Here is a 24,452-nt window from a genome sequence, read left to right as displayed (position 1 = left end):
GACTACTCTGAGGTATGGTACGGATTTCTATCAAAAGACGGGATAGGATGACAAAAACCTCCCAAAAATGTCACCACAAAAGCTCTTTTAGTAATTGTTGTTTTTGGTTTTGTTTTTCCCCTTTGGAAGAAAAAGTTCACTCCTGAGTTAAGAAGGTTGCTGTGTGTTTAATTTGCAAACAGCAGCGCAGTAAGAGATTAGAAGGTATTAGTGAGATATTAAGTTGGCACCCCGGTTTATAAACACACACACACACACTGACACACACATAACAAGTACCCTGTTAAAGCGGAAATACCTCATAATGTTCTCTTTGGCTGAAATTAGATTCTGCATTACGTATAAATTGATATATTTCTTAAAGGTGTAACGTAAAAGTTGTGCGTAATCCTGTTTAAAATCAGCTCTTTTGACACTCGGAATCACAATGCAAGTCTTTCTTTTTTTTTGTGTGTATGTTTCATGTAAGTGAAAGTAGTTAGTTTCCGCGCTGGAAAACCCTCCTCATCCAGCCTTTTCTGCTTTTCTCTATGACTCTCCCCGCTGAAGAAAAAAAAAAAAAAAAAAAAAAAACAACAAAAAAAAAAGAAGAGGAATTGGGGTGGGAGTTGGAGCTGTGTTTGGCTTTTACCCCCAGTGTGGGGTTGAATCCGTCCCTGCGCCTCGCATATACTCTGCATATCACAAGATTTGGTCTCTCCTCTCTCTTTTCTGGAGCTGCTGTAGGACTGGCTATGGCCACCACTACTTCCGGGATCCGTCATTTCATTCGCCCACCGCTCAGCGCTGCGAACTGACTCTGTTTCTATAAGCAAGCTAGCAGCCAACCTGCCAACACTCGCTGACACTCACTCATCTCAGTCTCGCCAGATAGACGAAATACCTACGGGGGGAAGAAAGGAAAGATCTGACTCGCAATCTCTTAATTTCTGCTGCTTTTTTTTTTTCTTCTTCTTCTTCTTCTTTTTTAACAGCGATAATAAAACAAGATAGCGATCTGGAGGCATTAAAGGAGACGCGGACTTGCGGGATGAAAACGGACTAAAAAGATTCGTCCTTCTCTTGAACATCATCACCAACCGTCATTCATTCATTACCTTGACAACCTCTGGCTTTGATTGACAGCTGGAGTGGCAAAAAGCCATGAGACACGACAGTTTAGTTACATGCAGGTTGTTGATGGGCCGATTGTAACCTTCACTTTGGCGCATTTTTTCTTTTTTTTTCCGAGGAAAGAGGGAAAACAAGAAAAATTGCAAAACTCTCCGATGCTACGCTTTCAACTTAACCACACTGGCGAATAGGGAGAATTCGCAAAGTTGGTTGAAAAGGGAATCTTGCCACTAAATCACTTTCTAACCGGGACTGGGATATTAAATATACGACAGATTCCGGAGTTTATTGGAGCGCAGCCTGATGGCGCAAAGGGTAGGTTTTAAATCTCCTATAGTTAGGCTACCTGTTCAAATCCGGGCTGGGGAGACACTCATATCGCTAACCTCTTGTCGGGTGGTGGCAAATTTACAAAGTATTCCCATCACTGCCACTATATGTGACTTTTTTTTTTTTTTGCAGCGCCCTTTACTCTCCAAGCGAACTGTCAGCGTCTGCTCTCACCGACAGACTCCGCGACACTCGGTTTCACAGAAGACTCCAAACTAATTCGCTCTTTTCACCCACCAAACTTACGGAGGGCACCTAAGTCATAATGTTTTTGGTACTGAGGACATTTAGTAGAAATACTTTTCTTTCAAAGCTGAAGCGTTTTTTGCGCGCAGCAGCTTCTCGTTTGCGTATTTTCGATTTGGAACGGCATGCTTTCTGTACTTTTCACATTTGTTTCAAAAAATAAAAAAAGTAACCGGGACCCACGCTGACTTTTGCTTTTATTTTTTTATATCCCCAGTACGATGAGCTGGCCCATTACGGTGGGATGGACGGAGTCCCGGCGTCGATGTACGGGGACCCGCATGCTCCCCGGCCGCTTCCCCAGGTCCACCACCTGAACCACGGACCGCCGTTGCACGCCAGCCAGCACTACGGAGCCCACGCTCCCCATCCGAACGTTATGCCCACCAGCATGGGCTCTGCTGTCAACGACGTTTTAAAGAGGGATAAAGATCAAATTTATGGGTAAGATTTGTATGGACCTCCAGAAATAGTCCTGCAAATACATTTTTTTCCTTTTTGTTTTTTTGGTTCCTCTACTTTGTATCTTCCCCAGAAGTTTAAACTGTGGAAGTTTCTCTCCCATTTCAACAGTGTTTTGTGCAGAATCGACCGCAATTTTGGAGTCCTATTGTCGTCCAGGGGAGTTTTGTTAATGTGTAATTTTAGACGCTTTGTCGAAGGCATGGTGAAGCCTGCACTAAGTAAGAGTAAGCCCAGAGCTTGAGAGACAAGCTATGAAATAATGTGGAAGCTCAGTCTAGTCCCAGCTTGAAAGTCCCAGACTGCAAGGAAGCGTAAGGATAGTAATAATAATAATAATAATTAACACATTTCCACCATCACAACAACAATTATTCCTCGCCAGAACGTTTGGTATTCTTCATCCTTTAAATAGCCTCGACTAATTTAAACGTCAGCATAAACTTCTTCTTTTTTTTTTCAAAGATATTTTCGGAAAGAAAAACACACCACGAGAACGTATTAGAACACACGGTGTGTTTACGGTGATAATCAACTGATGTGCTTTTCTCAAATGGACCGAAGAGGAACACAAACGTTCTTGATGATGATTGCAAAACTTGCTTTTTTTAAAGACATTCCCCACACCTGAATATGCTCTAGTCCAGAATATCTATGTAACGCAATGCAGAATAAAACGTCATAATCTCATTTATTCACCTTTTAGATGCTGATTTTCCAGCGTTTAGATTTTCATACGAATGTAAGATTAAACTGCACCAATTTAAAAAAAAAAAAAGAAAAAAAGAAAAAGAAGAAGGTAGTCAATAAAGAAACGTTCCCTTTCTTTGGACTCATCGGCTGATTTACTAATTATTGCTAGTCTCAATTTTGGCAAAGTTTAATTCTATACTTACTCCCATCTCAGTTCTAGCGCTGCTAATTAGAAGATATCACCAGTGCGTTAAAGCTTGTTGCCATATATTTCCAAGATGGGTGGTTTTTTTTGGCTTGTTTTTTTTTGTTGTATCTGTCGTGTGTCACTTTAGTTCCTGATGACTACTCTGTCTTGTCGATGTTCTAAAAGGAATGCCAGTCTAATACCGGGTTGAAACTTAAAAAAACAAAAACCAAAAAAACAAAACGCTACTTTTTTTTCCCCCCTCCCCACAGATCAGACGTAAAACTATGCCAGATACGCAGTTCTACTTGGATAAAACGCAAAACAGCGTCTAAAAATAACCACCTGCAATCCAGCTGTATTTGTACTCGAAGTTGTCGTCCTTCTTTGAAGATACTGGTGATTACTTGAACAGAAATTGTGTAAAAGTGATCCAGTAGTACAATAGTCTCATCCGGAGGTCTGATGGTTGCTTGAGGGAAAGTCAGATGTGTAGAAGCAGAGAGGAACAGGGACGCAGGTTGCAATGGACTTTTTTTTTTTTTTTTTGCAGCGGTCGTTTATGGAGCCGATATGCTGCATGTACTCAGGCTGTGTTTCCCCTCTTGCAGTCACCCTTTATTCCCACTGCTCGCACTGGTTTTTGAGAAGTGCGAGTTGGCGACGTGTACTCCGAGGGAGCCCGGCGTAGCAGGCGGCGATGTCTGCTCCTCAGACTCCTTCAATGAGGACATTGCAGTCTTTGCCAAACAGGTCAATTCCTCCACCCCCACCCCTAAAAAAAATATTGAAATAAAATAAAATACTGCTTCGTAATGACACGTAGAAATGTAAGATGTTTTAATAAGCGTGTGTGTGCTCTTTCTGTTGATTTTAACACAAAAAAAAGGTGCAAGTAGATTCCTGATTACAAATTCCACGTCAGACTAACTTTGCTATTTGATGTGTTATTTTAGGTCCGAGCAGAAAAACCTTTATTTTCATCAAATCCAGAGTTGGACAATTTGGTAAGCGCATACACACTGGCAACAACTTCGTAAGTGTGAATATACTCTGACTTGTTTTGGGGATAATCTGTCCTCGCCATCAAATAAGCGAATGTATAATTTCAACTTCCGCGCAAGATGTCAGTGGAAGTCAAACTGTGACCACATTTGCTCTTTGCTGTCATTGTCCAGTCCTCCCACCTTACTGACCCAGTTTACCAGTGTGTAATTACACAGTAGATGCACTTTCTCTTTAGGCTTAGAAAATTATTTATGCCGTCACTAAAGGAAGTAAAGTCAGTGTAATGACAATTCTAAGCAATTATAAGACATTCCTGTGCAATAAATCCTTCTTCTTTTCATTTGTTTCAGATGATACAAGCCATACAAGTATTACGGTTTCACCTCTTGGAATTAGAAAAGGTAAATATTAAACCTTTTTCACCTTTTATTTGAATAACCAGACGGTATTTGAACGTAACTGACGTTATAAATTATTCAGTGAGGAGCTGTAAATATCAATATAATTAAAAAAATAAAAATAAACCGGAAAGCATTCGGAGGGATCATGTTTTGCCATTTCCATAAAATATGCTATTTTACTTTCGCCCTCTATTTGTGGCAACAACAACAAAAAAAAGTGTCGAAACTGCTTTTGTTCATTTTCTTATCGATCCGCAGATTTAGTTCCAGCTGATTATTTTATCAGCTTTCACGGCACGCTGTTTATTTGTTAGTCGTTCAACTTGTTGCTGGAGTCTCAGGAGAATAATAAGCACTGCAACAGTTTCACTATTGTTTCCTCGCCGCCGATAATGCCCCCTAATTAGAGTTATTCTTGGACTGGTTGAAGCGTTTCCCCATCCTGCAAAAATAAAATATCTATCTATCTATCTATCTATCTATCTATCTATCTATCTATCTATGCATAGACAAATGTGTCTTTTTCTGCTTCTTTTTCTTGTGTAGGTGCACGAGCTCTGCGACAATTTTTGCCACCGATACATCAGTTGTTTGAAAGGAAAAATGCCAATAGATCTAGTTATTGACGAGCGGGATGGCAGCTCAAAATCAGACCACGAAGAACTCTCGGGATCGTCGACTAACCTCGCAGATCACGTAAGTAACGAGACTATGTTCGTCATGTCTTCTGCTCGCGTCTCGTCTCTCTGCGTGTTTGCGCGCGCGTGTTTGCGCGCGCGCGCGCGCGGGTGCCTGCTGCTGTAAATGCATTCTCCAAAGGACATACCGGAGTAATTTTTTTGAAAAATCTTTTATGGGGTTTTTGTTGTTGTTGTTGTTGTTGTTCTCTCCTAATTTGGGAGCTCCAGCCTGTTGTGACCCTCCTGTGCCATCAGCGCATGCTCCCTTCTGCAAGGAAACTCTACCGATCGATGTTTTAAGGTCAAAAGCTAAATGTGATACAATAGACTTAGTTATTGTTTTAGTCTTTTGATTAGGGTCAGTCATGTGTGCATAATGCGTCCGTGCTTGTGGCTCGACGCTTGTGTGTGTGTGTGTGTGTGTGTGTGTGTGTGTGTGTGTGTGTGTGTGTGTGTTCTTGAGTGTGCGTAAATCGCTGCATTATGGAGAGTTGCACGCTGGAAAAAAAAAAAAACCGCCAGGCAATTATCTGTTACGCAGGTTTAACGTTAAAGCAGGGTATCAGCGGTAAGCTGTAGCTTTAGGCCGATATTTAAAAAAGAAAAAGGGTTTTCTATACGGGGCTGTGGGAGCTGGATATGGCCTGCGCGTAAAGCTGTGGATTTTTTTTTTTTTTTTTAACTGCAGAGGTGGAGAAAGTGGTAGCCTATTGAAATAGATCTCAGAGCTAAAGGCTTACCATCAATGTCAAGTTCACAAGGCATATGATGGTTCGTCTGGAGGCCTTCCATTGCTGTTGATGTTAATGTGTTTAATTGTTTCGTATTGATTGCCGTGTGGTTTGCTCTGCAGTGGCTTTCTCCTCTGCTCCCCATTTTTACGGCCGGAGGCTCCATAATGCTGAATTCAATTATATGCACCTAGTACAGTAGCTTTAAATTTGAAGATCGATTCTCTGGTTTAAATTGTGCAGGTTTTTTTTTTTTTTTTTTAGTGTAATAAACACGAGCTCTCCTTGTGATATGGATTGAGCTGACAGTGTATTATTGAGTTGATGCGTGTGTGTGCGTGCGTGTGTGCACGCCTGTGATAAAACTAATGTTTTGCCGGGCTATTGCAACAAAGTGACTAGTTAATATCTGTGCAGCACAAGGCCAAGCCTATTAGGAATTAAAGCAGATTTAAGTGTTATGCAAAGTCACTGTGCTGCATCTGTTGGGTCTGGCTATAGGCCCAATAGCAGTGGCTTCCTCTTTGAAAGCCCGTCGCGTTTATGGGGACACGCAGCGCACCGCTCAGGGTGAATTAAAACATAATTAGGGCGAAGATGCCGACGCTGGTTTGGAGAGAGAGAGAGAGAGAGAGAGAGAGAGAGCGAGAGGGGGAGAGAGAGAGAGAGAGAGAGAGAAAGAGAGAGGAAGAGGGTCAAAAAAGCAATATTGAGGTCCTTCAACACAAGTGTAGAAATGAGGCATGCTGTTGTTTATATGGAAGAGATTAGATAAACTAGCCTGTTTAGTTTCATGGCAGATGGTTGATACTCAAGCCAATCTCCAATAGTGCCCCCAGTGCTCAGACACTAGCTATTTCCATGTGAGAAATAGTTTTTGAAAATATCTGCCAATAAATAAAATCAAGAAAGAGCAATAAACAAAAAAGGCGCAGGAGAAGTTGTTTATCCCCCTGAGCTCATTAGATATTTTATTTTGAAGGATGTATTACACTTAAGTGGCACTATTTACTTTTTTGTTAACTGCTGGGCTGCATATGACTGAAGCAGTGGACTTAATTCCCTTGTTTGTCTCTTGAAGCTAAGAAGTGATTTTAATAATGGCCGATAACTTCTTGAACAATACACAGGCGTCCTTTTTTTGCACTGTGTGTATGTGTGTGTGTGTGTGTGTGTGTGTGAGAGGATGCGTGCCCCTCATCATGCTTTGGTGTCAAATATATTTGCAGAAAGCAAAAAGCCACAGAAGGAAAAAAAATGTCACTCTTGCTCCATTCGTCTGCAAAACGAAGTCGTGATCTGAAAGTCTTCTTGTAACTTCTTCATTTGAAGAGTCCAGCTTTGCTTCGCTTGAGTTTTGAATACTGGAAACAATGAACCAAACGCTTTCGGGCTGCAAAACTGTGTCGCTACGGATATAAAACAATCTCTGTCCTACTTGTCTTGATTTATTTATTTAATTTCTTCATTTGAATTTGCCTCTATTTTATTATTCATTTCTGCTTCTCGTTGAAGAGAGGAAGGCAATTTGATAGTTAGATATGCTAATTTATTTAGCTGGAATCTCTCACGTCCATTTTTCTTTGCTTTGATATGCATTTTTAATATATAGCCCTGGGCTACATCTCATTTGGTGAAAGTTGGTTTTTCTGGAGATGATGAGGCTCTTCACCGTGAAGGAGGCGGCCCGCGGAGCTTGTTTTTATGTGTCTCCTCTCCCCTCTTCATACCTGACAGTGTGGCATAATAAGCACAGTTTTATTTACACTTGAATGCTGCATTGTCTTAGAGATGATTGGATTATGGTTTAGTGAGAACGGGTTGAGGCCTTGCTGACGCTGTTGATTTCCCTTTATTTGCTTGCGGTGACTTCCTCCACCATGTAGCCCAACCAAGGCTGTCTAACTCCTCACCCCTCCTCAGATTAACCCCATTCCGTTTGAAAAAGAAAGAAAAAACAATGCATATTACACATGGAGGGTGATAGGGGGGAAACAGAGCAGTGTAGATTCGCAACAAGGTTGTGTATGTGTGTGTCTGTGTGTGTGCGTGTGCTTGTCGATGGTTTGCTGTCTTGTCTTTTAATTAATGAATCAAATTTCTGTCTCTTCTCTTCTACATCCAATTAGGGAGGCAAATAGAATTAACAGGGTCTGAATATTATCTGTTCTAATGAATTAGCTTTTGTGTCTCCTCATGCTATTGTGCCGTTTTCTTCAGCCAAGCTCACATATTAGCAGAAGGCTTTTCATTTCCTCCATGCATATGCATTATGCTTCGGAAACTCTTTAGAATTTTTTTTTTTTGTGTGCATCGTTTCACATTTGTTCTACAGACATACTGTAGGATTTGCAGCTCCCAGGGCTTTGTTTTGGAGAGCTTTCCTCAGGGAGTGATAGTAGTTCCCATAGAGGTTAGCTTATCTTGACGCTGCATGGCTGGAAAGAGAAAAGGAGGGGTAAAAAAGAAAAAAGAAAAGAAAAGCTCCTTTCTGTTTACATTTGGTTTTCTGGTGCAGGCTCTGGGCAGATTCGACCGTTGGTCATCAGAGATGGTGAGGTCACAGGTTCAGTCACGTCATACAATAGTTCATCTTGTGCCCATGCTGTGATTTACTGTGTGTATCAGTGGAGACAGGTGCTCAGTAATGTCCTGTTCCTGCATGTCACTATGCACGAGCATACGCAGCCCTCCGCCTCCGCTCACCGCCTCCGCTCACCGCCTGTGGACAGCAAACCCTTGGGTTGTCCACAGCTGGCCTGCTCAACCACGGAATTTTACCATTTCGGAGGTGTTCTAATTCAACTACCGTTTTTCTCCCCCCCCCCCCCCTGTTGTTTTTTTTCCCCCCTCCTCTGGGACGTTGGATCTCTCTCCCTCCTCATGAAAGCACGCTGTTGACTTGGACCGCTCTGTCTGTTCCACACAATTGTTTTACGATGGTGGGATGTCTGGCCTTACATTTCCTATTTGATTAGTGTTCAGAGGCAAAGCCCTGTTGGGAGGCATATCTAATCAACGCTCCTGTGGCTGGAAGAGAGGCTTAGCTCACTTGTTGCATATTCCACACTCTCCTTTCCTACAGCTGCATGTTACAGTGCTGCTGCACAGGAATGCAGTGAAAAACAGAGGTCTCATTGACTTACATTTAAATTCAATAAATGGCTAGTGAGCGTTTTATTCGTGCATAAGCATTCTTTTTAAGCGGTAGAATGATCTATAATGACTTTCCTATTGGCCAGTTTCTTAGAAACAACGAAATGCTGTAAAATAAAACAATGCTTTCTCCATGAAAGGATTCAAATCTTTCGCTATTGAAAAGAGGTGTCGCTTTATTTCAGACGTCATTTTTAGGGGCTGTAATTTGTGGTGCTGTTCAAGTGCACCAAGTTAAAGGTGTTCCGAATATTTTGTATCCCGTCTGTGTGAATTAGAGTTGACAAAACACCAACCTCTCACAACGCAGCGCCATAAATTGCAGCCTCCAAAATGACCATTAAAATAAATCAACACCTCTCTCAAACAGATCCAATAAAAACGGAACATTATAATCTTCTGGTAGGGAGGATTTATTGCTAAGCTGTTGTATTATACTGCTTTAGTTGTACCTAATATATTGGCAAGTGAATGTATAAATACTACATCTCATATTGTCATTTTGACAGGTGTCAAACCCATGAATCACATTTTTGAAAATGAATTTAATCTCCTCTTCCTTGAGATGTATGTAAGATGTTATTCATTGCAGTAAAAAAAAAAAAAAAAAAGTTGTTTTTTGCCTGAGAGAAAGTTTAGGAAGCATAAATACAATCAGTCAAGTCAGTCTTGTCTGTTAAAACATGCTGCGATGAATTATTAGCAGCGACATTAAAGACTTTATATTCGGGATAATTGAGGGTGTTGTAAATACTCAGCTGTTCAATAGAGCACCTACACTTTCCTAAAGCGGCTGTGTGTATAATTACAACCTAAAGCCAACAAAAATGTGTGAGGATTTTTGGTCTCTCTCTCTCTCTCTCTCTCTGTTTATGCCATGTGGCAAGATGTATCTTGAAATGTCAGCTTGCTTTATGATTTACGGTCTTGTGTGTTTGTGGTGCGTCAGCGATTCTCTACATGTTCAGCACAGAATCCCTGTAGCTTCTTTGTCCAACACACACACACACACCCATGCGCACACACACCCATGCGCACACACACACACACACACACACACACACACACACACACACACACACACACACGAGCCTTCTCAGCCTATACCAACAGATTCCTTTGCTTCCCTCTAGGTTTCAGGGGAATTTGAGGGAAATTCAATGATGCTGCTAAATCAATTTTATTTGAAATTCCTAGGGATGTAGGCAGAGTGCAGTGTGGGAGGAGAGACTGTGCCAGGCAGGTGTTTGTAAATGAGAAACAGGGGACAGAGGCGGAGGAGACGGCAGCATTCTCCTGCTCTCTTGTGGCCCTGGCTGTACTACAAACCTTCCACCCCATATTGTCTCTTGCTTTTATATTAATTACAACTTGTATTATCAGTCGCCAGTTGCTAACCCCAGCAAATAGAAAAGGCAGCCCCTAGAGACTGCTGTGCTTCTTTTGTATCTTATTCTCAATCTATTGTGTTTGTGTGTGCGTGTGTGTGTGTGTGTGATCATGCACTGCACATGTATGAGTGCGTGTTTGCTTGCTAGCATTCTCCTCTACCTCCTCCTGGTAACACTGCTCTTTAACACAATTAGTGAAGAGCATGGAGTGAACCATGTTTGACTCCTAATTATGTCTATCTTTAGGGAATAGTCACATGGTCCTCCAGGCCTTATTTTAGCTTTTTTTTTCCTCTTTTGCTTCTTCCTCAGTATTTTGTCGAGGACTTCTTGTGTAGATTGAAGAAGACTGTTTGGGGTGACATGATCTCCCCCCCCCCCCCCCCCCAACTTGTTTGAACTTTATCAGAGCCACAGGGGTTGCGACAAAATGGTTGTGTGTGTTTGTGTTGCACAGTATGGTGTGTGATGATTCACCCTCCGTCGCTCAGAGAGGCTCAATAAATTATTTATGGGGAGGAAAGGCTGTTGCTTTTGTCGCCTTGTTGAGCGGAAAGTTAATGCTGTTGTTGTGATATTTGTTGTCGTGTTTTGCAGACGGGGTTATGAATTACAGGTGACTTACAAGTGTGAAAATGAAGCGTTTATACTTGATCATGCAGCGTGGTCTGGTAGCATATTATTATTATAAATGGTTGCGTTTTTTTTTTTAAGGAATCAAATCAACAAAGCCTTATCGATATCTGCTGCAAAAAGGCCCATTAAACCCATCAGTTAGCAAATCACAGCAAAATATTATTCCCTTTAACACCATTAATGGAGGTGTCTTTGAATTTAATTCAGTGCCAGTACCATTAAAAATGACACATTACTCTGCAATGATAGCTAAATTAAGTCCTATCGATTCAGCTGTTGCATTAAAACCATGCTGTGGCCATGGCTGCCAAGAGAGAGAGAGAGAGAGAGAGAGAGAGAGAGAGAGAGAGAGAGAACAAGAGAGCTAGAGTGTGTGAGTGCAGCAAGCATAGTTTTCCAGGTCTGTCTCAGTCTCGTCTGCAGAGGCTGTTTCACTGTCAGCAAGTAGAACCCAGTCATTTTCTTCTCTTGGAACCGAAGCCCGGTTGGAGGGACTCGGGCTCTGCTCGGCTTAAATACACGCGCTCAGAGTTCTGGGATCTTTACCTCTTCCCTTCTTGCATGTTCGTACGACAAAGACAGAAATGATTTTGAGGGGATTGATGGGTTCAGTGATTTGACTCATCCTGCCCTGTGTTGATAATAACAACACATTACTAGAACAACAGAGCCTGCTCTTGTACGTGTTGATCAGCGGACCAGAAAGTGAGCACACCACAATCACCCTTCGCTCTTATGGAGGGACCCTTTCCCTCAGCTCATTCTGGAGAGCTAAAATCCACGCAGGGTCTATTGTTCCCTCTGTCTTCTTACCCCTCGTCTCCGTAATTCTCCGAGCTCTTTAGCTGATTGCCATCCGGCGAACAGCTGACGCTGAGAGGGCCTTGAGTGGAGCAGAGGGTCTGAAGGGTCTTGTGTGTTTCTGTCTGCTGTTTTCGGCTCTGAGCTGTTTGAGAAAACGGCCCTCCTTCCCCCAAAAAACTTAGCAGATAAAAGGGCCTCGCTCACAGGCATATGGGCAGCCTCGCCTCCGCAGCACAACAAGCAGCAGCACATCAGGACTGCGCACCCAAGGGAGCTCGGCAGCCGCTTGTCTTATAGCCTCTATTTCCCTGCAAACCTCCACTAGTCTCCAGACTCTGGCTGTCCTCCTCCAGTATAGCTCACTCTGACTGGGGCACCCATGCAGGCAAGCAGGCTCCTCTCTGGCGGGAGCTGAGGGAAAAGCTCATCACGAACACTACTGAAGTTAGACAAAATGGTAAAAACGGTCTCCTTCTTGGAATATTCTGCAGCATGTATATTTTCCTTCTGTTTTCCTATGTATGTACGTGTGTGTGTTTGTGTGTGCATGTGTGTGTGTGTTTGAGTGTCTGAGGAAAAAGAAGAAAACACATAGCGGGAACTGAGAAGTGGGTTGAGGTTTGTGGGAAGCCTTGGTGCAGGCCTGTGTTTGTTTGGCTTGGGCTCTGCTCAAGGGGCTGCTTCTCTCAGGCCCCAAACAACGCTGGGCTTACGTTGGCCAGCATTTTGTCATCGTGCTCAGGTGACATGTTAAATTGGAAAAGACTAGCTTGTGTGAGCTATGAGGAGGCGTCGGCCCTGTGTGAGAGGCTGTATTCGATAGAGACTTTATGTTTGCAGGCGCAAGTGTGGTATATGACGTGATCTCTTCTGTCCCTCTATTGCCTGAATGGCAGAGGAAATTCCACCTCTAGCCTGCCTTCATGTGGCACTGATAAAGCCTTTCCTGTACGGTAGAAAATCCTGTTTCCCTGTGTGCACCAGCAGGGCAGTGGGAATGACCAGGAAGGAGAGTAGGAGGAGAGAAAATGAGCTGCAGAGGAAGAGAAGAAGAAGAGAAAGAAAAGTAAAGTCACCTTAAAAGCCCATTTGTTTATGGGCATTTCTTTGAGGGCTAGTCAGCAAAGATTTAACACTTTTTTATAGCACATGTTTGTATATATAAAATTAGAGAGTGTGCATGTGAGTGTTTATACTTCTAGCTCTATTATGTCTTTAGCATGTGTGCGTCAGTGTATTTCTGCAAGCCTCTGTGGGCGTGTGTGTATGTCAGTGTGGGCGTGTGCACATTTTTGGCAGATTAGCAGGAGAATCACTGTCATATCTTATTTTCATTTCTGACAGTGGTAATGATTAATGACGGCTGTGGTGTGTTTGGACTTTTTACCTCTATATTTCTCACTTGCAGCGGAAGTCTCAATTGGTTATGGTATAAACGAACTCTACTGGGCTCTGCCATGTGTGTTTAGACAATTATTCACAAGTGCTCCTCTTGCAACATTCAAAATCAAATGCCACATTAACAGCGCTGCGTTTTGCTCTCATGCATTAATGAAACCCTTTGATTACAGTGTTTTGACTTATTGCCAGCTGCTTTAGTGCATTTGTTTCTTTCTATTCATCTTTGATTATAGTGGCATCGCTGATTGTCTGCTAGCTGGGGAAATAGGCAATGGGGCTCTTGGCCTTGCCAAGAGAATGTAAGCAGGCCAAGGACCCTCACAGTGCCTGTAGACTCTTACAGATGTCACTCTCACGTTTCCAGCATACTCATCTGGTCTTCCTCTCTTTCTGTCTCTCCAACCCCCCCCCCCCCCATCCTCCTCTCCCTGCTTTCTCCTGCTCCTGGTTTGTGGTTTGGACGGGGAATGTGGATGGATGCACGGATGGATGGATGGAACCCACGCTCGCTTTCTCTCTCTTTTTCAAACCTCAGAACCCAGCATCCTGGAGAGACCATGATGACGCCACTTCCACACACTCAGCCGGCACACCGGGGCCCTCCAGCGGGGGACACGCTTCACAGAGCGGTGACAACAGCAGCGAACAAGGTGAGCCAGCACAGAAACTGACCTGCACATGCAGGCTCTCTCACACACTCACACATACAGTTGCACATGTACACTACGGGACATATTAATCATCACGGATGTGCAGAGTTGCCAACACTTCACTGTCTAATATGAGATCTACAGTCTCTCTATGTCCCAGTCCTTCCTTTCCACATCGGATTATCCCATTTTTTGACTTGTGTCCATGTAAACACACAGTCAGACCTAAAAACAAACACCCTTATCCACTCTCAGGTGCAAACACAAGCTACACCTCCTGCAATACATCAACCTCGTAAAGGGCTTTTCAGAATGTTGCTATTTCGAGAACAAAAGCTGGTGATTAATAGTGTAGTTCTGCCAGTTCTTGCTTGCCTTGAAACCATATTAACTTTGCTCGCACTACAGCCTCTAATTATGTCTCAGTCTTATCTAGTTCGCAACCTGCCAAAAATATAATAATGCATTCCAAAACAAATGTATCGGAATGTATTATATTACAGACCGTAGATGTCACAGTCGCCTGCCTTCTGTTTTTGCCACGGTCCACATCAATTTTGACGTGTAAGTGATCAGAAACAGATGTTATTAGATGAATTTTTTAGGTGAAGTCAAGCGTCAACATTATTGTGAGGGCAAAATTGTTTATTAAATGCAACTGCTGCCTAAACTAAGAGAACAGATGAAAAGCTCCTGGCCTTTCCATTCCTGTCTCTCTCTCTCAACCCCCCTCCTTGTTTTGAATGCACCAAGATCTCCTTTCACTTGCGGCTGTGTGTGTGTGTTTGTGTGAGTGTGTGCGTGTGTGTGTACGTGTGTGTGTGTACGTGTGTGTGTGTTTGTTGGTCTGTTTCTGTATCAGTGTGTGCCCTCTGGCAGTGTCCAAGGTTTTGCATGAAATTTCATCACACTGTCTACAGACACAAGCACACTCAAACACTTCGATACACACTCACACCAGCTGGCTTACTGAATGGAGCCGCCTGTTGTGTCAGCTCACAGCTATCGTTTTGCCAATAAGTGATCAAACGTATCGATGGGATGTATGCTCTGTGGTGGGGCTTTTTAAAATAATCTCCTCCTCCTCAGACAGAACAGCAAACAGCAGCTTCTTAACCATTACTGACCACAAGCAGAGGGCCGGAGCGGTCTGTGGTTGCCTGCGTCAAGCTTGATCGCAGACTAGTTGAAGAGGGGATAGCTAGAGTTTGCCCATGTGCCTCTCTGACAGCATGACGGAACAGCAATGTAAAACTTAATAGAACCTAATAGGGAGAATTCCTGCCACATTGGAATCCATGGAACACCTAAGACTCACTTAAGGGCACCTCAGTAGGACAGATGCTCACTGACACCCATCTCACATAGTTGGAATATAGTGAGCATCTCATTCTTAAAAGAGAATCTGAGAGAATGCAGCAAAAGTGTTAGATTTTCTGCTTTTGAATTAATAATATAGGTTGAAATACTGTGTGATGGCAGATCAGAAAGTCAGAAAACAGAGATAAGTAGAGTTTTTTGCACTCGTCTTTGCAACTGCAAGTAGCAAGGGAGATGAGGAGTAGAAGAACAAGAGAGGAGGGTGTGTGTGTGTGTGTGTGTGTATGTTGGGGGAGGTGGGTGGAGAAATGCACTGCCTATTGATTATCTTACACACATAAGTACAAGTGACCTGTAATCCACAGAGCACTTATCGACTTCTATCCCCACCGTATCCAGTAACAGCCGATCAATACGGGCCAAAGACAGTTACGGTACGGGACTATACACCGGGCCAAGATAGTCTAGATCAGAGTCTGACTTATATCCTGAATCGTGCTAAATTCTAGATCCACCAGTCAGCTTCAAGCCTTTCAGGACAAATAAACAAAATGAGCAGAGGACGGCAGAGACAGTGCAGTACAGGTGAAAGCATCGAAATGGTGAAAAAGTAGGAGGAAAAAAAAGAAAGCAAACGAGAGGAGAGAGCGGGCAGCTGATTTAATGGTCTAATGAGGCCGTCCTCCAGCCAGTTGTTTTGTGTGAGGCATGCTCTGACCTTTCGCTCTGCTCGGGAGCCCCGCCGCCTCATTTTTCACATTCTTGCAATTACGTTAACGCTTGAAGCGCTTGCTGACTCCCGACTCTGGCCCTTCCATTCAGACTGAGCTTTCCCTCCCCAACCTTTACCACCTTTCCCTCCTCTCCTTCACTCCACTCCACTCCATGCATGAACTCGCCACCTATCTCAATACATTTCCACATAAAATTTGTAGTCCACACTCTCAAGTCCGCAGAGAAAATGTGAAATGTGCGCTTCACTTCAGTAATGGGGTCTTTAACAGCTTGGCCCCTGTTAAAAGGGGTGACGATGTGGATCAGTTGCGGAAGACAGAATAGATGAGAGAGAGGCAGAGAGAGAGAAAGAGGAGGAGGAAAGAGAGAGACCTTCTTTCAGCCAGCAAGAAAAAAACATCAACTTTCGTCTGCCAACTTCAAAGGTGTGTTATTTGTCCGCAAGTAGCTTGAGAATCATTTAGCCCTGAGGTGATGTGCGATAGAATAAACTTCATTATCACCACCCCCCCCCCCCTTTGTATACAAGACTTGAGAATTAATAGAATCGCTGCCAAAAAAAGCAAAAAAAAACCAAAAACCCAAAAGACGATTCAACAAGTGCACAAACACGTAATGCCCTTCTTGAGAAATAATTTGTTGTCCGACAGTTAAGCAAGGTGAAGCATGCTCAGAACTGTCAGTAAGGACTGCCAAAAATCTCTGACAAATATGATAACGGTTTCAGTATAACTCTCAGAGCTGGCACCCCCCCCCCCCCCCCACACACACACACACACACACACACAAACGCACGCACGCACGCATCCCCCACTCTATTTCTGTTCTTAATGGATGTTTTCTTGGAATTTTCTTCTATGATAGAAAAATTTTTTTTTTTATAATCCTCAGGGCGAATTTTGCACTTTCACTTACTGGCTCCGAGAAAGTCACTCCCTATGTACTGGATAGATAAACAAATATGAGTGGTTAAGGGGAGATGGTTCAAAAGGTAACACACAAAAACTTCACTGGCTCTGCCTCGCACATCATTTTGATTAACAGTCTTTTTGGAACTCTCCCAAGCTTATCTTGCAACATCAGAGACATCAGTTGCAGGGAGTTAAACTTGATGAATGTGCGTGCCTTAAGATAGCCCTCGTTTCCAAGCAGGTGTCTGTAATATGTTAAACATCCAAAGTGTGTTGGAGCAGTGTGTGATGAAATAGCCTGCACATTCACCTACAACAAACACAGTAGAGTCAAATGCACTCAGTCATGAACGGTAAATCCCAAACACTCATTCCGCATGGTAGGTAAGATTTTTTTCCCCCCTCTTGCTGTATGTGTGTGTCTCTGTGTGTGTGTGTGTGTGTGTGTGTGCGCATGCCTCAGCTCCAGCCCACACTTGTAATTATTAGCTATGCATGAAGACCAAATCCACGTTGACATCTTGAGTGGTGAGCAAAGGGGCTTTCTGTACAATTCCCCAATTCTACTGTAGATGGAAAAGGCTCAACAGAAGAGAGGAGAAAGCATTTTGTACATTTTCTCAGCAATTGAACAATCCCCACGCTCTGTGGATAGACAGACTCCCCAGAGAGGCTGAGAGAGGCGGAGATGGAGAGGAAAGGAGCAAGAGAGAGAGGGAGAGATTGAGTGTACAGCTCCAAGGGAGCATGCTGCGCTTGATGGTGTTGTGGTACATTGTGTGTGTGTGTGTGTGTGTGTGTGTGTGTGTGTGTGTGTGTGTGTGTGTGTGTGTGTGTGTGTGTGTGTGTGTGTGTGTGTGTGTGTGTGAGAGAGATTGAATACGCGAGGAGTGTGGTGAGCTCTCTCTGTGCCGGCCAAGGGGGGCCCCACTCAACGTGGTCTTTGAGCTCACTAAAGAGGTCATTCTTGGTGGGGACACGACTCCCTGTGTCTGCACAGAGAGTCCCAGCATGAACAAGGCCTGTTAAATCTGGCATTTTCCAGACCTTTGCTTTGTTTTTGTAGCAACACTTGGCGCTCAAGAAGCCCCAGAAAAAGAGAGAGAAGAGTAGGAAAGCAAACAGAGAGAGAGAACGAGAGAGAGAGACTCTGCTTAACGCAAGATGGAAGTCTTGTTGCATTTTAGTAGCCTGTGCTTCAGCTCTGGAGTGATCAGCAAGATGTGTGTATAAAATAACCAGTGTGTGTATGTGGGTATGTGCATGTGTGTGTTAGCCAGTTCCCTCTAAGTGCCTGTTAGAGTTTAATTTAGTGTAGTAATTAAAGCTGAACACTGGCCCATAAACAACAGATAAACAATAAAGCAGACCCAAGCCCTGCTGTTTCATGGCTCTCACTCCCAGCTGTTGGAGCACTGATAATTTTTACACAGTGCACCCACCTCACCACAACACAATGCTGAGGCAACTGTGCGTGTATGTGTGTGTGTGTGTGCATGTGGGTGTGTATTTTAGTGCAAAAAAAAAGGGCCAAAGAAAGAGGAGTCATCCTCTTCCTTAGTGGTCACTTACAAAACCAGCTCCACTAAAATGAAGGACAAGCTAAAAGTATACTTGTTTAATGAGGATAGCAATTCAAGTGTTTCTCAATAAGCTTCCGTGTGCAATATTAGCCGTGTCACTACATGTCAGCTCCGTGTTAGTCAGCTATCTGTTGTGAAAACAGTGCGTCTGTCTGATGGTTTGTTGGGAAGGGGCAGGGTTATTGTTGAAAGCTGAGAGGAGTTTCTGTGGAGGTGGGGGGGGGGGGAGAGAAAACACGGTACAGAGGGGATACTTTCATGATCCCATTAGCATAAGAGAGGCTAAATTATTCATGTGGAGTGCTTAATCTATGGGGAAAAGTATAGTTAATGCACATAGTTTTAAAATGGATCTGCTTCTGCTCTAACACCAGATTCTTGCTGGATTCAGCATTCGCGGGCATTTACGGGAATGGCTGTCACTCTCGCTGGCGTACACACATAGACATAGTGTGTGTGGGCTTATCTGCACACTGCCGACGCTACTGCCAGTCAAGCTATTTCAACGGGCTCGGCTCTCAACCTTTCTCTCTCTCTCTCCCTCTCCCCTCTTCTCCAAAAGTCCCTTCCTCATCCTCTCTCTCTTTCCATTTATTCTTCCATCTCTACCTCTCCCACCGCTTCCTTCTCTCACCGTCTCCCTCACACTCCTTCTCCTCACTCACCCCTCTCGGTCTTGCTCTCAGTACCGCAGACTACCTGGCCCTCATCCAAAATGTGATTAAAGAGAATGATCAGCTCCCTCAGCTCCCTCCTTCCTTCCGCTCTCTCACTCTCTTTCTTTTTTCTCTACCTCTCTATCTGTCTTCTGACCCTGTGTTATGTTCTTGGAGTCTATAGATCATGAGAGAGAGAGAGAGAGAGCGAGAGAGAAAAAATGTTGAAAAAAAGCAAAAGAGAAAAGGAACTGTTAAAGGAAGAAAACTGCAAGTAGAGTAACCAACTCCATTTCCAGTAACATAGTCCTCTACCCACAACATCACCACCACTCTGTGCCCTTCTATCCACACTGCAGCTCAAGTTTTCTTCTCTTTTCCCACTCCTCCTCTTACTGTCTCCCTCTAATCTCCTCTTTCCCTCTCTCCTTTGCTTCAGTTCTAGCTGGGGCCTGGTCCCTCTGGTCCATAATCACGAACAGGCCCCCGGCACGACCCAGCCTAACCTAGCCTGGCCTAGCTTGGCCAGGAACTGGGTCCTACACAGCAGGAAAGGCACATTAACTGGGTCAGCCTAATGTGCAAACTAATGTTTGGAGAACATAGGGAAAAAATTACCCAGATTATTCTGACAGCAGCTGAGGAGAATGTCTGTTTTGCGCCATTAAGGGAAAGCTTGAGGGAGAAGTTTTCTCTTTTTTTCACTTTCTGTCTTTGTTTGAGAAGTAGATGCAGGCCAGCTTATCTTGGAGTCAGTTGAGCATAATTAAAAAGCAGAGAGGAAACAGTGTTGTAGGGAAGTAATCATGATTGAACTACGGTGAAAAACCTCAAGGTATGAGAGAAAAACAAAGACAGAGCGGAGTGCTGTTGTATCAGTTCATTATATAGTGGGTTTACACACTCATGTCCCATTGCTGATTACTCAAGTGCATGTGGTGATGATGAGGAGTACGCAGGGGTCTGATGTAATATGGCTAAAAGGGATTGGAGCGCATGCCCCTGAGGGCATCTCCGTGTCCATTATTGCTGCCGCCACCGCTGTATTTTCATGAGAAGGACGGCAGAGCCCCGCTTCTTCAGAGGGAGATTGTTTTCCCAGGAAATTTTCTGTTTTGTTTCAGCAGGCTAGCCTGAAGGGGGTCAGCCAAGAAGTCACCCTTAAGAGGTGATAATCCAATTGCTCTAGTCCTCACCAGATTTGTTTTCCCCTTGTCTGCCAGTGTGTTTGTGTGTGTGTGTGTTTACAGAGAGTGTAAGCATGCGTGTGTGAATGTAATAGACAGAGAATGGGAGGCAGAGGGAGCAAGATGCCACTGGTTTCTTCTGTGTCCAACCCAGGGCCCCTTTCTAGATCAGAGAGAGGTTATGGAGGCCAAGTCTGTCAAAGGCACACCTGCAGGGAAACTCCAAAAACCCTGACTGCCAGCTTACACAGGCCCGTTTAAGGTGTGCTTATGTGGAGTTTAACCCTGACTTCAAATGTCCTTTCCCTCTCTCGCCCTTTGTGTTTGACCAATGGGCCCTGTGCTCTTTTACTTTCTTTCCTTTCTTCTGCCTCCCTTGGCTCTTTAATCTCCTCCACCACCCCCACCCTCCCTATTCTCCTCCCACTAATGTCCAAACCCCACATCACAGCATAGGCCCTTCCCAAAAGACAGCACGTGGGTGAAGTGGAGTGGCTTAGCAAGGGCAGCTATAGCTTGTACACTTGCTGTGTGGTTTTGCTCTTGTGTAGACAAGGGTTTTACACACTGAAGCATATTTGGAGCGGAGCAGAGCAGCTATACCCTACAGGTAGTGCTTTAACCATGCTGCCACCGTCCAAGAGAGTGGGAGGATGATAAAGGATGTGTGTTACAATCCGAGTTCTTCCTCTCTGCTGCTGATTTTCACGCACACATCTTTCACGTTTATGCAAAGCTTTTGAGGGCATTATGCAAGATAAGCTCATTTTCTAGTCTGATTCCCGCTCTAGTACATGCTTTAATGACTCTTAAAGGCGATGGCTGCTTTTTTAGGCATAATAGCAATCCCACTGTCTCTCAGTTTCCATGTAGCCAGAGTGCTTTTTCCACACCTGATCACTTTTGTTCGCCCATTTTATGGATATTGGGGAACAGGCAGAGGTGAGCAATTTGACAGTAGGTTAGTGCCATGAGCCCTAACGTTTATTGGAAGCAAGCATCTAATAATTTTTGATCACCCCAGAGGAGGTATTAGCCGTGTTAGTCAGCAAGGATAATTTCTTATTTACATGCCCCAAGCAGTGAACACTCCGAAGGAACACTGGGGCTAAATGCGCAACAAAATGAATCAAACATGCCGAACGAGATGCTCCATCCTGGCTGGCTGCAGGGCTGAAGCTGAGAAAACCTTCATTATGCATTTACCATAATTCATTTAAAGGGTTATCAATTTGCAGAATACTGAGGAGATGTTTGGAGGGGGAAGCTACAACAACATATCAAACGAAGGAGGAGAACAAGGAACAAGGAAAGGCGAGATGAAAAGGAGTAAGATATTCAAGGATTGCTTAGTGCTTGGATTTTCAAAATGTTGTTCCAATTACACACTTTTCCATGTTCTGAGGCAGAACTTGCATGTTAAATGCTGCAATCTCTTCTCTTTTACCAGTGTCACGCTCCGCCCCCTAAAAAGAGCAGATTTCCCTTTAATGAAAGCCGTTTGGCTCAGGGATTCTCTTCTCTACAATTTTTTTTTTTTTTTTTTTTTTGGTGAGATTGAGGCAAGAGAGAGATGTTTGAGTTCAAATATTGTCCTTCTGTTCATTTAAGGTCTCTCTTTGTTTGGTTTCTGCCCTGCTTACTTAAGGGTTTCTTATATCTGTTTCCCAGTGTGGGTTTCAGGACAGTTACTACATGTTTTCATTTTTCTCCCTTGGCAACCCACACTGAGAGAAGAAAAAGACCTTTAAAAGCATCTTTCCCATCTTTGCCATTAGGCAAGGATGACTAAGGCCCCATTTGAACAATTGGAGGAAACACAGGGAGATGGGGAGTGTTTAGAAGAATGAAAGCAGCCAGAAAACAGTACTATCTTGTGATAAGCAGTGCTTTCTTTCATTATCTAAGCACCCAAAAAAAAAAAAAAGAACTCCACCTTGGAAACAACTGCACTCACTCTATAGCTTCATTCAAAAATAAAACAATGAAAAAGAGAGATGAAAAAGAAGGAGGCAAAAAAGAAAACATTTAACATTTTCCAGAGTTAGGGGGAACAGCGGCATTGTTTAGTATGAATGCTTACTCCCAGGGATGCAGTGTTTAGACAACTGAGTGTCTGCAGGAGACATCTGTGAAGCCTGACCTTGTGACCCCGGAAAGAATGCTCTTAAGGTGGGGGGAAAACCGCCTCTACCACTGCAACATGGCCTACAGGACAGCCCAGCAGCAGCACAACAAACACAACCACCACAGAAAATAAGAGCACAACAAACAGTTGATGAAAAGAGCACAGAAAAAGAAAAAAAAAAAGACGAGATAAAACATCTGGAGTGAAGCGAGAGAAAGAAAGGGAAGATCTACTGTACATATAAAGAGAATTTAAAAGAGAGAGAGAGAGAGGGGTGATAAATATAAAAGCAATACAGATAGAAAACAGGAGACAAGAGGCACAGAAACAATGATTGGTCTGAGTTGTGCCTCACAGGCCTGGCTCTCTTCCTCCTTTGGCCCCCCATGAGATCATTTTCACTCTTTATGAGTCAAAAGGAACACGGTTAAAAAAAAACGAAGGTTTACACAAGCCAGAGCCGGAGCCCTCCGAGTGCGCAAGGAGAGGATCCCTGCTGCAAGGGCCTGCTGCTATTCAAAGCACCTGCCATTGTGTAGGTGCCCAACCAGGGCTATTGTTGTGAAGGCTCCCTTCGGCTCCAGAGGCATGCGGCAGACCCCCTTGTTGTTTTGAGTTCAGATACGTGGTTGGATATATGCGTGGCCCCGGCTACCATCACCATTGGCTGTGGCCCTTTGCCCTTTTAGAAAAGTATCTCAGTTTCTCATATGCTTTTCTCACTCACCACTCAAGTCGACTTTCAAGCCAACATTCCTATAGTTTTCTCTCTCTTTCTTTTGAACTCTCCTTTCTCCTTTGGTGTATATGCTTATTGTTCTTTAGAGCACCCTCATTATACCCATGGTTATATTTTAAGGGCCTCTCTTTGATTTTGGTCTGTTGGGAGTTGGTGTTGGGATGGTGGGAGCTGTAGGGCTGGCCTAGCTATCAGGGCTCCCCAGCCAGCGTCTCAGAGAGTGGGCTTGAGGGTATTGTTGGGCTGGGCCCTGCTTCAGAAGCACTGGTGCTACTGCTAGCGCAGGGGGTGGATGTGAGGGGAAAATTGAAAAGTCAATAATGAAGGCGGCCCCCAAAAAGAAGGAAAAGAAAAAAGAGGTTGAAACAAAAGGAGATGGAGAGCTTCAAAAAGCTGTGAACACTATAGAGCACTGCTAATTAATAGCATCAGAGAAAGAGCCTTTTTTCCCCCTTCCCTTCTGGAACTTAAATGCTGCATATTAACTTGCAAGAAAAAAGTGATGAAGAGCTCACATCACAAGTCAAGTCCATCACACCACCAGACCAACCGGAAGCAACAAATGGATGTTGTAGAGGGACAAATAGCCTCAAATAAGGAATATAAAACAAATAAATGAGGAATTTTAATATTTGTAGAGGTGTAACATAAGTTTATATTCATTTAAAAACATATCTTTTTTTGCCATGATTACTTATGGGATCCGTGGTACTCCAGCATTTTCAAAGCCTGAAAGTAGAGACCTTTGAGGCCCCTGAGGTTACTTTGGTGTGTGCGTGGTCACCAATGTTCATCAGTCATAAAGTTCTTATTTCTCATGTATATATTTGATGACCCCCCCCCCCATAAAAAAAATACAATCGCCATTTTTCTTCAGTCTACAGTCAGTAGTAAATTTAACACGGATAGCTAATTACAAGCATGGCTAACCTTTTTGTCTTGACTAGCAACTGTTAACCACTGGAGTTGTCCTAAGCGTAACACTGCACCCATGCACGGTACAAGAAACAGCACCTGTGGACGTAACAAAAACAGCATGCGCGTTGCATTAAGTGATGAGGGAAGATTGGGTAAAACAGCTCGTGCCTTCAGCTAACCTGAGAAGTCTGTGAAGACATTTGCATCTTCCTGCAACCAGATTACATCAAGACTCTAGCCTGTAGGATCTTGTCATGGTCTTCTTCTAAGCACACGGTACACACTGTATGCTTTTTATGATTTCATCCTCGTGTTTGTACTTTCCCTTTCTCTAGTTCTTGCGGTGCAGCTCAAAATGTGTTGATACATTGCTGCCTTAACCGCCT

The 24,452-nt window shown here is 43.6% G+C and overlaps 1 protein-coding gene across 5 annotated transcripts in view; it reads left to right on the top strand.

The window, feature by feature from the left end:
- The first annotated feature begins 613 nt into the window (after positions 1 to 613).
- meis2a (Meis homeobox 2a) overlaps positions 614 to 24,452 on the top strand; it is a 76,118-nt gene continuing 52,279 nt past the window's right edge. For 3 of the 5 annotated variants that reach the window (XM_086183745.1, XM_086183747.1, XM_086183744.1), the window contains exons 1-7: positions 614 to 1,428; positions 1,907 to 2,133; positions 3,643 to 3,784; positions 3,988 to 4,038; positions 4,390 to 4,440; positions 4,987 to 5,136; positions 13,775 to 13,889. In XM_086183745.1, the coding sequence (XP_086039871.1) occupies positions 1,417 to 1,428; positions 1,907 to 2,133; positions 3,643 to 3,784; positions 3,988 to 4,038; positions 4,390 to 4,440; positions 4,987 to 5,136; positions 13,775 to 13,889 (748 nt within the window). In that variant the 5' untranslated portion in view covers positions 614 to 1,416. Of the gene's footprint in view, positions 1,429 to 1,486; positions 1,718 to 1,906; positions 2,134 to 3,642; positions 3,785 to 3,987; positions 4,039 to 4,389; positions 4,441 to 4,986; positions 5,137 to 13,774; positions 13,890 to 24,452 lie in introns of those variants that run through there. The other 2 variants (XM_086183746.1, XM_086183748.1) reach the window with 2 other exon arrangements.

This window comes from Aulostomus chinensis, chromosome 17 (genome assembly GCF_037954235.1).
Source record: "Aulostomus chinensis isolate RoL2024-O1b breed Wild chromosome 17, RoL_Achi_v1.0, whole genome shotgun sequence".
In the NCBI taxonomy this organism is placed as follows: Eukaryota; Metazoa; Chordata; class Actinopteri; order Syngnathiformes; family Aulostomidae; genus Aulostomus; species Aulostomus chinensis.
Note: the sequence above shows the minus strand (reverse complement) of the source record. Positions and strands in the feature narration are given on the sequence as shown.